The following is a 12,934-nucleotide window of genomic DNA, read 5'->3' on the forward strand; positions in this document are numbered from 1 at the left end:
TATATATAAGATTTGTTTACATCAAATTAAGTTACACTAATTATACTCAATCTAAGCTATTGATTTTTTAAATTCAATGGAACAAATGAGTGAAACTTAAAGGTTATTTAAAATTCATCTTTTTCTCTTTTATCACTTATTTTAGTCATTCATTTGGTCCGTTGGATTCAAAAAAATCAATGACCGAGATTAAGTGTAACTAGTGTATATATATTGTTAATACATAAATGTGATTGTGATATTGTTAAATATTATTAAACAATGATGTTATATTGTTAAAATTGATATTATGTTGTTAATTTAATGTATAATCTAATATTTTGTTGATTGAACAATTCTTACTAAATCAACTTTACACCATAATGATGAAATAATAAATTTAAAATGTGATTAAAATTTTAAATATGTTTTATAATTTTTTTCTTATGTTCATTACTTAAATAATATATAAAATTGTAGAAAATAAACACACAATTACTCACAATTATTTGTAACATTTTCTAAATAATGCAGTACCGAAATCCATTCAATCTTATTACCATCCTTAAACCATGGATGCACGTCACATTATATGTTAAGTATAAACTAAACTTTCTAATGTAAACTAATTTTTGGTTGGAAACTTCAAAAACACGTTTATTGAGAATCACGTTTAAGAGTGTTGGGAAACATGAGTCTCACAATAAACAAAGTTAAACTCTCTTTTCTAAATAATAATAACTGCAAAAATGTTTCAAATTTATCACTCACCACGCATGAATTAAACTAATTTTCATTCGTCATTTATTTATTTTCTATTACCTTATCAACTTAATTTATTTTTCAATGCAAACTATAACATTTCTATACCTCTAATGTTCGATTTTGAAGAATGTTCCTTTTCTAGTAAAATATCTAATTACACCTCATACACAACAACCACCACTCATGTTCAACTTGCTTTAGCTTTTAGCCTAAGCACTATATTATATTAATCAGAAATTATTACATCCTACATATTAATGGGTACCATTCAAATTTAAGTAAGTTTAAAACATTATACTACATTTTAATAAAAAATTATAGGAAAATTATATGGTTTGAATTAGTAAGTAGATTTAAATTATTAGATTTTATAAAATTAATGACTAAGAAGTTGAATAAACTTACTTGGACTAAAATTCATATAAAAATTAATTTAGATTGTATAAATAATTAATACATATTATATTATTTTTATATTACTTATATTTAAGAGTTAATAATAATTAAATTTTAATATAAATATTAAAATATAATAATCGTATAGTACATATATATTTTTTTCATTACTTTAGGAGTTCATCAATGTTACTACATCCTCAAAGTATTAAAATTTGAAAAATTCAATTACCAAGAACGATGCTTATTGAGAGAAGGATATTCATCCATTAATTTCTTCCTCTCATAGGTCGAGGGATATTCATTATACTAACAAAAAAAAAATATGGAAAGGGTGGAATTGATTCCTTTTCCATAACAACTCACTTGAAGTTCCATTGAATTAAATATAATTCCTTTTGTACCCTTTGAATTTAATTTTTTGGAAGTTGCAAAAATCAATATTATGGAGAATCAGACAGACCCAGATGTTGGTTATCTTCATGTGCTTGCAGAAAACTGCATTTTAACTTCTGGGTATTGAAGATTGAAGATTGAAGAGCTCAAAGTTTGAATCTTTTCTATTCTACTTGTGGGCAGTGATTTGAACTTCAAAGTTTGAATCTTTTCTATTGTACTTGAGGGCAGTGATTTGAAGTTCAAAGATTTGGTTTAATGGAACCTCCTACAGGATTTTCTGCTTCTTTGTGGAACTTTATTCTCTTTCTTCCTTTTTTCATTGGGCTTCTGCTTCTAGGAACCATTAAAGGTGAATGCAAATGGTTCTATTCTGTTATTTTTTTCTGCTTAGTTTTGTTTCTTTCTTTTCTAATATGCTAAGTTATTACTGATTTTGCTGTGAGGTTGGTTATTAGGCTTTCTATTCCTATACCAATGTTTTGAGACATTAATTGGTGTTTGGTGTGTTGTTTCATTATTCATTTTTGGTAAATTAATGACAGTATAACACAGTTCCAATTATATTTTCATGACCTTATCTTATAAATAGGGGGAATAATTAATATTCTTATGTTTGTGTCTGATTAATCTTGTACTTTTGTTGAATAAGTAGAATATGTAATAATTCTATAGAAGCACAAGCTTCTGAAACTGAAATAGAAAATACAGAACTATTTGATGACAAACACTAACATTGACATTGACACCAACAAGGCTTGGTCTAGTGGTGTAAGGCCTCAATAGATCCCCAAGTATCGTACTAGGCCAATGGTCAAAGTTTCGATTCCTAGGAGTGACCCTTGTTGGAAGGGCACACACCTCGAAAGAGATTAGTTCCTTATCCATAGGGTGAGAGGATACCCTAGTTATACCAGATAAACACTCATTGACACATACTAGGCAACCACTAAGTTTAAACCATTGAAACACAATTATCTCATTTTGGTAGAGAACCGCAAATTGGTTCTTTGCGTACCAAATCCTGGTTCTTTTGTGAATTGGTTCTCTATAATTAACAAACCAGATTTTCACCTATAGTTTAAGTAGAAGAAAGAACAAAAAAAGAGTAATGCATGATATGCACTCACCTATATAAATGAGTTACAATAAACAAGAGATAATTTTATGCTAGGATATTTCTCCCAAGGTGAAGTCAAAGTTGATTCAAACCTATAAGAAGTGGACTAGAAATGGTCAGAGAGCTATAGAAACTAAACAAAGTATACCCTAACATATCGATATTTAGTAGGGGTAGCATAGCGTGTACTACATACCTGTACCAAAGAGAACTGTATATTAGGTGACTATGGTTTAAACATCTTGTGTTTTTTTTTTCTTTTTTCAACTATGGAATATGTAATGGCTACTTGTATATTGTGCTCACTATATTGGAAGAGAGTTAAACGAATGATTCTGCATTAGTTGTATGATTGTGAATCCTACTTACCAATGCTAATTGATTTCAGGTGTCTTTCTCTGCCCATTGATATGCTTATTAATGTCAATTGGGAACTCTGCTATCATCCTTGGACTATGGCCAGCACATGTTGTTTGGACATATTATTGCGTCATGAGGTGCTTTCCTCGACTTTTACTCTTCCATGTTCTTGCTCATTGATCTATCGGTTTATCGTAAATATAGTCTGATTTTCTCATACTGATTTTACCTAATGGACAGTGCTAGACAGTTAGGACCTTTTCTGAAGCTAGTTATCTGCATATGCGTACTGCCAATACTGTTGATTTCATTGCCGGTGGTTGGAATTCTTGGAAGTATCATAGGTGGAGCAGCCTTTGGATTTCTTTCGCCAATATTTGCTACTTTTGAAGCTATAGAGGAAGGAAAAGAAGACAAACTTTTCCACTGTTTTACCGTATGTGTTATTTTACTGTTTTTAAAATGCTTGTTGTTTCTGTTATCCCACTGCTATTCATTACATAAATTTCTTACTACGCCCTCAGGATGGTACGTGGAGCACTATTGATAGGAGTTGCATGGCTGTCATGGATGTAAAAAATGTTTCTTTCCATTCCTATTTCTCGGTTATGGATGACTTGCGACAAAAGGGACCTCCAAATGGGAAATACTATGAGATCAGGTTTTGTCATTGTATGCCTCGCTGTGTTTGTTTCTTTTTTCTCGAAAGCTTTCCCTTGAATTTGTTGTATGCAAATCCAATTTTTTGTCTCGGGTAATCAACTAGGTGGCAGTATTTTTCTTTAGCGCTGGCCTGTGTGATGAAGGTCTGTGTTTTTTTCCTGTAGTTTGTGTTTTAAAAGGTGTTTTTCATTGAAAGGTTTTGCATAATCATAATACTCACAGAAATCATGTCTATCACAAATTGGTTGTGGACTTGTGGTTAAAGCACTTTGTTGGTTCAAAGCTCCATTGTTTTCCGATTATTGAAGAGAGAATGTGCTTGTATGTCACTCTAAATACTTTTCAGTTTTTCATATATTAAATCCTAGTTGTTTGTGGAAACGGTAAGGTTGCTTACCCTGTGACCCAGAGGTCATAGGTTCAAATCCTGGAAACATTCTCTTCATTTGTGAGGGTAAGACTCTATATATCTACCCTCCCCAGACTCCATTATGTGAAGCCTCGTGTACCGGGTCACCTTTTATGTTTGTTTGTGAAACAAGATTATTTCAGCTTCAGTCACTAGGTCTAAAGCTTCAATCATAGATGGCACTGTCCTGTTTTTTATACCTTTTCTGCGATGGTTTCGTGATTTTAATCAAGTTTAATTTGCTTGCCAAATTTAATTATAGCAAAGCTTAAGCAGATTTTCCTAGAAAATATTGACAGAAGGCATTGATATTGGATAGAATTTTTGAGAATGACAATTCTTTTCATGGGATATCTTTTGGTTCTGTGTAAGTTCCAATAGGCAAGTATAAACCTAAGTGCATAAATTTTATAACCAAAATGATTCGGTTAATTCTTCTGCCAAAGTTCGGTCTTGTTTTACCAATATGGTGAACGGGGTGACATAAAATTGTTTAGCTCTTGTTCTTTCTCATACATTTTGTTTAACCAAGTGTATTACAAATTTAACATGGGATGAGATTACTCAATTTTACCTCTTCGAAAGTAAATTAAGTGTCTCTATTGGTGGAGTCTGGGAACTTCAAAATGCAACAAAATTGTGACTATGAAAATGAATTTTAGATAACATGCGACTTATAATACTCAAATATGTTGTTGTCTGATGCAGAGGAGTTATGTTATATGAACAATGATAGTCTATTTTGAAATTTTACCGATGTTCTTTTTTCTTTTTTGGTTCAGGCTGCTTTATCTCCCTGGTGCAGTTTTAGCTGCAATTATTGGAGTCATAGTTGATGTGCCAGTTATATCATTTGTTGCCCTTTTCAAAGCCCCCTATATGCTTTATAAGGGGTGGTGCCGGTTGTTTCACGACCTCATTGGCCGTGAAGGTCCTTTCTTGGATACTATATGTGTACCTTTTGCAGGACTTGCTATCCTTTTGTGGCCATTGGCTGTTGCTGGCGCAGTTTTGGCGTCCTGGCTAGCAAGTATCTTTCTTGGGGCTTACGCCGGAATTGTTGCTTATCAGGTCAATCCTCGTATCTTTTAGCTCTTTTTGCACCGTGTTAATATAACCAATTAGTATATACTTTGGTTAGACAATTACAAATACATGTAGCAGTTTGGTGTTAAGCTTCTCGGCTACTCCTATGCTTTTCTACATTGATTGATGTATGAATACAAAGAATGGTGGAAGTAACATCGACGATTAGGATAAAAAATAACTTAAGTTTCATCATTCACTGCCGTTTGACGACTTGACGTATCACTGCATCCAATTTCCAGTTCATCATAGGCACATTTGTGCCCTACCTATGTTGTATTTTAATGATACAGGTAAAAGGTAAACAACTATACCGAGGGCTCATTGTCCAACTATACCGCAGGGTCGGTGTAAACCTTGAGCTGTTGAGGCTTAGTCATTCCAAGGATATGTTTTTTATAGATATGAAAATAAATAGTATATGGTAGAAAAAACTTGAAAATGGTATTTGAAGTATAATCCAACTATCCAAGTAATAATAATTAGTATCGTTATCTCTTCTTGGTACGATTGACTATGCATTGATGGTTTTCTTGATAATGTTTGCTAATCCCAATGTGCTTAAATATGTTAGCATGATTTTCTGAATACTTCTCTCATATAGTCTAAACCTTTCATGGGCAGTGCCACATGGCACCATAAAACTTACACAGTTCTAAATTGTATTTTTCAAAATCCTGGGTATGAAGAATGCTTCAAAAATTCCTTCTTTGCAAATGTAGCATATACGATAATGCCATGTTAATCACCTTGAAGTTACATGAAACCATGATAGTCTCACTTTGGTTTGATGAACTTTGTTTATTTGTTCTTCAAAATGTAGGAGTCTTCCTTCTTGTTGGCCCTTCGTTACACTGTTGCAGCTTTGTCCTTCTATGATGAATACAGCAATGATATTCTTGACATGCCGGAAGGATCGTGCTTCCCTAGGTTATGTTTTGCTTCATTATATATTATGACCGTAACTTCTAATTAATGCTTTTGTCTCGTGTTTTTTACTTTTTGCAAATTTTATATTTGGTAGGCCTCAATATCGTGAAAACATTGACTCGTCACAGCGAACTGCACATTCAAATTCCTTAAGATCCAGCCTCCGAAAGGCTCCTTCTCGCTCATATTCAATGAAAACTAATATCACTGAGTTGAAATCACTCGAGGTATGTTTTGTAGTATTTTATGGCCTATGATGCATGACTCAAATATCACCTTTTTTCGTTGGATGTTCATGTTTTGCATATCGCTTGATGCTATGTACTAAATGAATATCGTCGATGTCTTGGGTAGCTATTCGATTGCTTATTCAAAGAATGTCATAATGTTGGAGAAAAAATGGTTTCGGAAGGTCTAATAACACGAAAAGACATAGAAGAAGCCAAGTCTGGTAAAGGGAATAGAGTTATTAGTATTGGTTTGCCAGCATATTGCCTTCTCCAAGGACTCTTGCGCTCTGTGAAATTCAATTCCACCGGTCTATTGATAGGTAAGTGAAATGCAACCGTTCTACTTCTAGGCCTAGATGTTTTTACCTTCCTCTTTTCCCTCTATTTGTTAATTTTCGGTTGAATTGAAATTGGTACGGCATAGTTGTTAGCCTGCCTTTGTGTGATACTATACATAGCTGATCCTAAGCCCGGATAAAAGGTGGAGGTTGTGTTAGATAGTCGACAGTCAATGTAAAACTGAATCTATGATATGGATTAATGATATTATAATGCTAATGCTAGGTCGTTGCCCAGAAGCAACATGCTAAAGTGCCGACCCCACCTAGTAGGATAAAGGCTTGATTGTTGTACATATAATTGATAACCACTAGTGTGTCCCTTGCATGAATAGGTCTTAGTTTCATATCCTTCAAGGGAATTGTTCCTTTACTTATTAGGATTATGACAACCGACTTGGTTGTCATTGTTGAATTATTCTCGGTCCTTACAGTTTCACTTGATTTTTAAGTTAGCTCTTTTAGTTCAAAACTTTCTAGTCGAGTCCTTTCACTTTTACGAAATCTTACATACATCCGCATATTTAAATTTCTAATCAAATCCTTGCTAATTAGACATCATTTTCGTTACTTACTCGATGTAGGTGATGATACTGAACTAACAACCTCAAACAGACCAAGGGAAGTTTTTTTCGAATGGTTCCTTAATCCCCTTTTGATCATGAAAGAACAAATCAAAGCTGAAAACCTTTCTGCCTCAGAAGAGGACTACCTCAGCAAATTAGTTCTCTTGAATGGTGATGCAGATAGGTTGAAAGATTTAAGTGTTGTCCCACCCCCAGAATCCGAGGTCAAACGCGCTGAACTCAATGCATTGGCTAGAAGGTATTAAACCAAAAACTAGTCAATTAGTTACTTTCACTATTTTATGTTTTGACGATCTTCTCATTCTTATGTTACACAGATTACAAGGGATCACCAATTCTATGACAAGGTTCCCAACGTACAAGCGTCGATTTGATCATATCGTAAAATCATTATCAGATGAACTCGCTGAGAAGCATGGAGCTCACACAATGACCAGATCGAAGAGTGCCTTTGCTCGGTTGATTAGTTTCACATCTTTCAAGGGAACAAGAGGGAATGGGTCCGGTCAAGGGTTAGAACATGGTGGAAGAGATCTCGAAATTTCTTGATAAGAATAGCATGTTATATATAACCCAAAAAAAAGAAAAATGTCATCATGTCATGTTTGTTCTACATTTGTATTTGTTCATAATACTGAAAATGAATTGGAATTTAAGGATATATTTGAGCATAGTGTAGCCCAAAGTATAATATTGTCATTCATGTCTTCATTTCTTATTTTTCTGATATCAATACAAAAATAGAACTCTCCTATCTCTACTCCCGTAATGGAGAAGAGTCTGACTCTTATCTATATCGTGTGATGCTTCTATGATCTGAATTATAATATAAACATGCCAAAAAACCACACTCTATCTTGCTTTATGATTGAGCTTTGCTTCTACTTTTGAACAAATGTGGTGAAAAGCACACCAACATTCACTCTGAATATATGTGCCTAACAAACACTTTTCATCCAGCAGGTTTGCTATTTTTGATTATTTATTTATTTATTATTTCTATTTGTATTCAATATTTCAAGTTAGTATAAATCAATATATATATATATATATATATATATATATATATATATATATATATATATATATATATATATATATATATATATATATATATATATATATATATATATATATTGATTTATACTAACTTGAAATATTGAATACAAATAGAAATAATAAATAAATAAATAATCAAAAATAGCAAACCTGCTGGATGAAAAGTGTTTGTTAGGCACATATATTCAGAGTGAATGTTGGTGTGCTTTTCACCACATTTGTTCAAAAGTAGAAGCAAAGCTCAATCATAAAGCAAGATAGATATATATATATATGTTATTGGTTGTTTAATATAATTATTTAGTTTCCTATTTATTATATTAATCCTATTCAATAATAACTAAACTTTAAATAAATAAATGGATTATTACTAGATATAAAAAAGTATAAAAGTGTTTTAATGATGATGTGATAGTGAGGTTACAACTCATGTTACATTTTTCTTTTCCTTTAAGCTGAGAAGTGATTACGATCATTAGTATTATCTTTGTTATCTATCGAAGCGAAAATGGGGTATGTGACCAGCGTCGACTTTTCATCTATTAATTCTCTCTTTTAAAAAATATATTTTAATTTAAAATTTAAAAATGTTTTAATTGGTATTCGATAGTGAGATTATAGCTCATATTGTATTTTTTTCTTCAAGAATTCAAACTGAGAAGCGGTTGCAGCCATTAGTGTTGGCTTTTGTTATCTATCGAAGGTGGAAGTATGTAAATGATCAATGTCGACTCTTCGTCCATTAATTTTCTCTTTTAGAAATGATTTAATTTAATAAATAAAATATTTTAATGAGGATTTATTAGCAAAGTTACGACTCATGTTACACTTTCCTTCCCATTCGAACCAAGAAGCGGTCACGGTCATCAGTACTACCTATGTTATTTATCAAAGTGGGAAGGGGCAAGTGACCAATATTGACTATTCGTCTATTAATTCATCTTCAATCAATTTATATAATTTCTAAAATTTTAATCAAAACAAACATTTTTTTATCCAGAACTATGTAGTCTTAATTTTCCTATTGCACCTAGGAATACACTAAAATTAACTATTCTCATACACAAAAATAAAAAACTGTTATAATAAATAAATTTGTTAAGGGTATAAAAGTCTATGTTGTTTGCAAGGGTATCATTTTAATACGGACGAATTGGGTGCTAATACATTCACCAATCCTAATCGACTACCGAGCTTAGAACTCAGGTGAAAATACCATTTTAATAGTGGCATAACAGAGAGTTTTGCTATGTTTTATCCACAAAAACATAGTGGCAACTTCAAATCATCTAGGAGAGGCCAAAATTGACTTCACCTTTTCCTAAGTTACAAAGCCGACATTCTAGTCGAAAATCGGGTCGCAACAAATATTTTATAATTTATAGAGAAGGTACATAAACTTTATTTTTTTTTTACAAATAGCCAGCATAAAACTATTTTTCTTTCTAATTATTCCTTAAACTTAACAAGTTTAATGAAATTTTATATTAACCTCTAGTAATATTTTGATAAATTATAATATTAAACTTTCCTCTCTTAATTATTAAAATAAGACACAAAACTCAAACTATGAATGCCAATATAAATTTTTCTGTACTTACAATGGATAATACTTTTTAAATCTGATTTGAAAAGTAAACAAAAATACACAATATAAGCCTTGTAAAACCTTTAGAACATCTACAATAGAGAATAACATTTTCATTCTTATTTGGGTCTCACATATTATTTTATAATTTATTACAACTCCGCATAAATAAGAATATCTACATTTTCCTCACAATGACAAATATCATTCTTATTCTTATTTGGGTCCCACAACCTTTCCCACACTTTTATATTTTACAATAAGTATACCAAAACATTAAGAATAATCACCATAGTTATAAAAACCGTACCGTACCGGCCGGTTCAACCGGAAAACCGGTGAACCGGCCCTCTAACCGGTACGGTACAGGTGTTGAACCGGTCAAGTATCAAAACTGGTCAAAATCGGTCAAAAACCGGTCAAAACCGGTGAACCGGCCGGTATTTTACTAAACCGGTTGGTTTATACACATATTTTTTTTAAAAAAAAAACTTAAAAACTTAAAAATTCATTACAAGGGGACCCATCTTTCCAACTCTTCTTCACTTCAAGGCACATGCTACCAAAGCATATTTAGATTACATATTTTGGTTCATAACATTCGTGTGTAATCTCAGTGACATTTGTGTAATCTCGGAGTACTGTCTGAATATAGGATTTTGTAGAAAATATAATATTCATATAAGATAACTTTGACTCCTTAATATTAAATGTTAAAACTCTAAATTTATTTGTTTTATAGAGTGAGTTGTGAAGTTATGTCATTTATTTATATTTTGTGGTTGTTAAGTGATACTTTTGGATTGATATATGTTTTTTAATTTAGACTTTGAATTTGTTAAAGACTTAAAGTTGTTTATTTATGTGAATTTTGAGTAGATTATAAATATGGATTATAAATTTGAGTATCTACCTATTTGGAATTTTTTTGTTATAGGTTTATATATATATTGATATAAGTAGTTTGTCCGGTTTAACCGGCATGCGGTTTAATTACTGAACCACTGGTTGAACCACTGTACCACTATACCAGTACTCTGACCGGTTTGATAACCGGTATGGTTTTAACAACATTGATAATTACTTATTTATTTATTAATAAATTAAAAAAATTTATAATTTACTATAAATATTAGAAATAAATTATAAATAAAAAATATACTCTTGTTGTTGACATACTTGCAATGAGTGGAATTTTCGTTCAAGAAAGACAAGCTAGGGTTCTTCGATTTTTTATTATTTTCGTTTCTGCGATATTTTAATTTTTATAATGTTTCTAGATTTTTTGATGTTTATGGATATATTGATATTTGTGAATATGTTTGTGTTTGTATTTATTCCTAGATTGTGTATCTTTATTGTTCTTCTCTCCTCAACAATGGTGCTTTTATTTAGCCACTTTTGTTCTTATTTAAGAACAAAACACAAGGAATAAGAACACCACAGTGGAGAACATAATAAGAATATTCTTATTCTATTAAGAACAACCTTAAGAACAATTACTGTAGGGTTATAAAAAGGTCTAAGGTGTACTTTCTGCATCACATTCATACATGTATATTGAGATAGACAAGCTTGAGGTTCATCAAGAATATAAATTATGTTAGTTAGAAAATTATAAGCTAGCCGAAAGTTATTAAGTTAACAAAAAGTTTATAAGCTGAAAGATGACAACTAATAACTAAACTAATAGATTGAAATAGAAATGTTTGATAAATTATTTATCTTTTAAGTCAATATCTCAAGTAATTATTAAAATCGAGGTTATAAGCTCGTAACTTTAAATAAATTAGTTGATACATGTAAAAATGACACAAAACTTAGTAAGTCATCATCTGAATGGAAAAACCGAAACTTTAAATAAATGGAAAAACTGAAATAATTTAACTTCAATACTATTATATAACTAAAATGCTTTAGTTATCATTGTTGTGTTTGTTACTATCTGATATATATATATATATAAAAATGAAAAGAACATTTTTTATATGTCATAGAATCAATTATATCCCTTTGATTGTTTGACTTTTAGTCACAAGTATTAATAATAATAAGAATTTTTAACTTTTGGCAGTTACATATTTTACAGAATCAATACTTAATATGCATATGTTACAAAATACAAAAGAATAAAAACTTGATTATAAAAGAAAGAGGTATTCCTTTTATTACACACATAGAAGAAGAAGAAAAGGATAAGGCATACAAAATGAATCTTCCAGCATCATATCTTTAAATATGAAACATACAAAATAAATTTTTGGGAACACTCATTTTTGTCCGGCCCAGAAAAAGCCCAATTCGTTTCCAAATAATAAGTTTTCCATTTCAAGAAAATACAAATAAAGTCTAAGCCCTAAAAAACAATTTTTCAAAAAAATGTTGTTTGGGCCGCCATAGGCCCACATGTCATCTTTCAAAACAAAAAGAATAAAAATAAAAATAAAAATAAAATTTTTTCTTCTAAAAAATTTCGAAATAGCATTCAATAAATGGAAGATGGTGAAAGATTTTAAAACCAATTTTCAGATTTTTAGCATTTAAATAAGATATCATGCTTAAAAACACAATTGGGTGCCATAATAACTAATAATAATAATAATAAATTAATTTTCGAATTTCAAAAAAATAATAAAAAATTAAAAAGATGATTATTTTCTCTTAAGTATTTATTGATTTTTCGGATAAACAAAAAAATAAAAAATCAAAAAAAGATTTTCAAAACATTTTAATTTCAAATTTGAATTCAAATTTAAGATTTGAAACTCAAATTTCAAATTTGAAATTCAAATTCCAGATTTGAAATCAATTTTTCAAATATCCTGGTTAATGGAAATCAAATCAATTTGATTGGATTTTAAAAAGGGGATATTTGATTTATGAAAAAATTAAAGAGGTAGGCAAATCTTTAAGGATTTCGGTTGGGCTATTTTTTTCCTATAAATAGTGGGTTAGGAAGAGGAGAAGGACACAAAAAGTATTATTGAAACACTGCCAAAACATCCAAAAAACCTCCCAAAACCCTACC

At 30.7% G+C, this 12,934-nt stretch overlaps 1 protein-coding gene and 1 long non-coding RNA gene across 2 annotated transcripts; one reads left to right on the forward strand and one right to left on the reverse strand.

The window, feature by feature from the left end:
* On the reverse strand, positions 1,562-1,846 carry LOC109350650. The gene is made up of 2 exons (XR_002108117.1): positions 1,730-1,846; positions 1,562-1,681 (listed from the first exon to the last, which is right to left on the reverse strand). It is a non-coding gene; the product is annotated as an uncharacterized LOC109350650 (long non-coding RNA).
* LOC109350649 (uncharacterized membrane protein At3g27390-like) lies at positions 1,675-7,962 on the forward strand. The gene is made up of 10 exons (XM_019591884.1): positions 1,675-1,888; positions 3,045-3,153; positions 3,257-3,452; positions 3,541-3,677; positions 4,871-5,159; positions 5,998-6,104; positions 6,199-6,331; positions 6,459-6,654; positions 7,257-7,497; positions 7,577-7,962. Exons 1-10 carry the CDS (start codon positions 1,795-1,797, stop codon positions 7,806-7,808), a joined length of 1,734 nt encoding a protein of 577 aa, XP_019447429.1. The 5' UTR covers positions 1,675-1,794; the 3' UTR covers positions 7,809-7,962.

This window comes from Lupinus angustifolius, chromosome LG06 (assembly GCF_001865875.1).
Source record: "Lupinus angustifolius cultivar Tanjil chromosome LG06, LupAngTanjil_v1.0, whole genome shotgun sequence".
NCBI classification, from domain to species: domain Eukaryota; kingdom Viridiplantae; phylum Streptophyta; class Magnoliopsida; order Fabales; family Fabaceae; genus Lupinus; species Lupinus angustifolius.

Excerpts from the sequence above, each read along its gene's own strand:
- LOC109350649 (XM_019591884.1), top strand. The coding sequence starts at position 1,795 with ATGGAACCTCCTACAGGATTTTCTGCTTCTTTGTGGAACTTTATTCTC. Across the intron at positions 6,105-6,198 it reads GAAGGATCGTGCTTCCCTAG|GCCTCAATATCGTGAAAACA; the intron begins GTTATGTTTTGC and ends TATATTTGGTAG. Across the intron at positions 6,655-7,256 it reads TTCCACCGGTCTATTGATAG|GTGATGATACTGAACTAACA; the intron begins GTAAGTGAAATG and ends TACTCGATGTAG.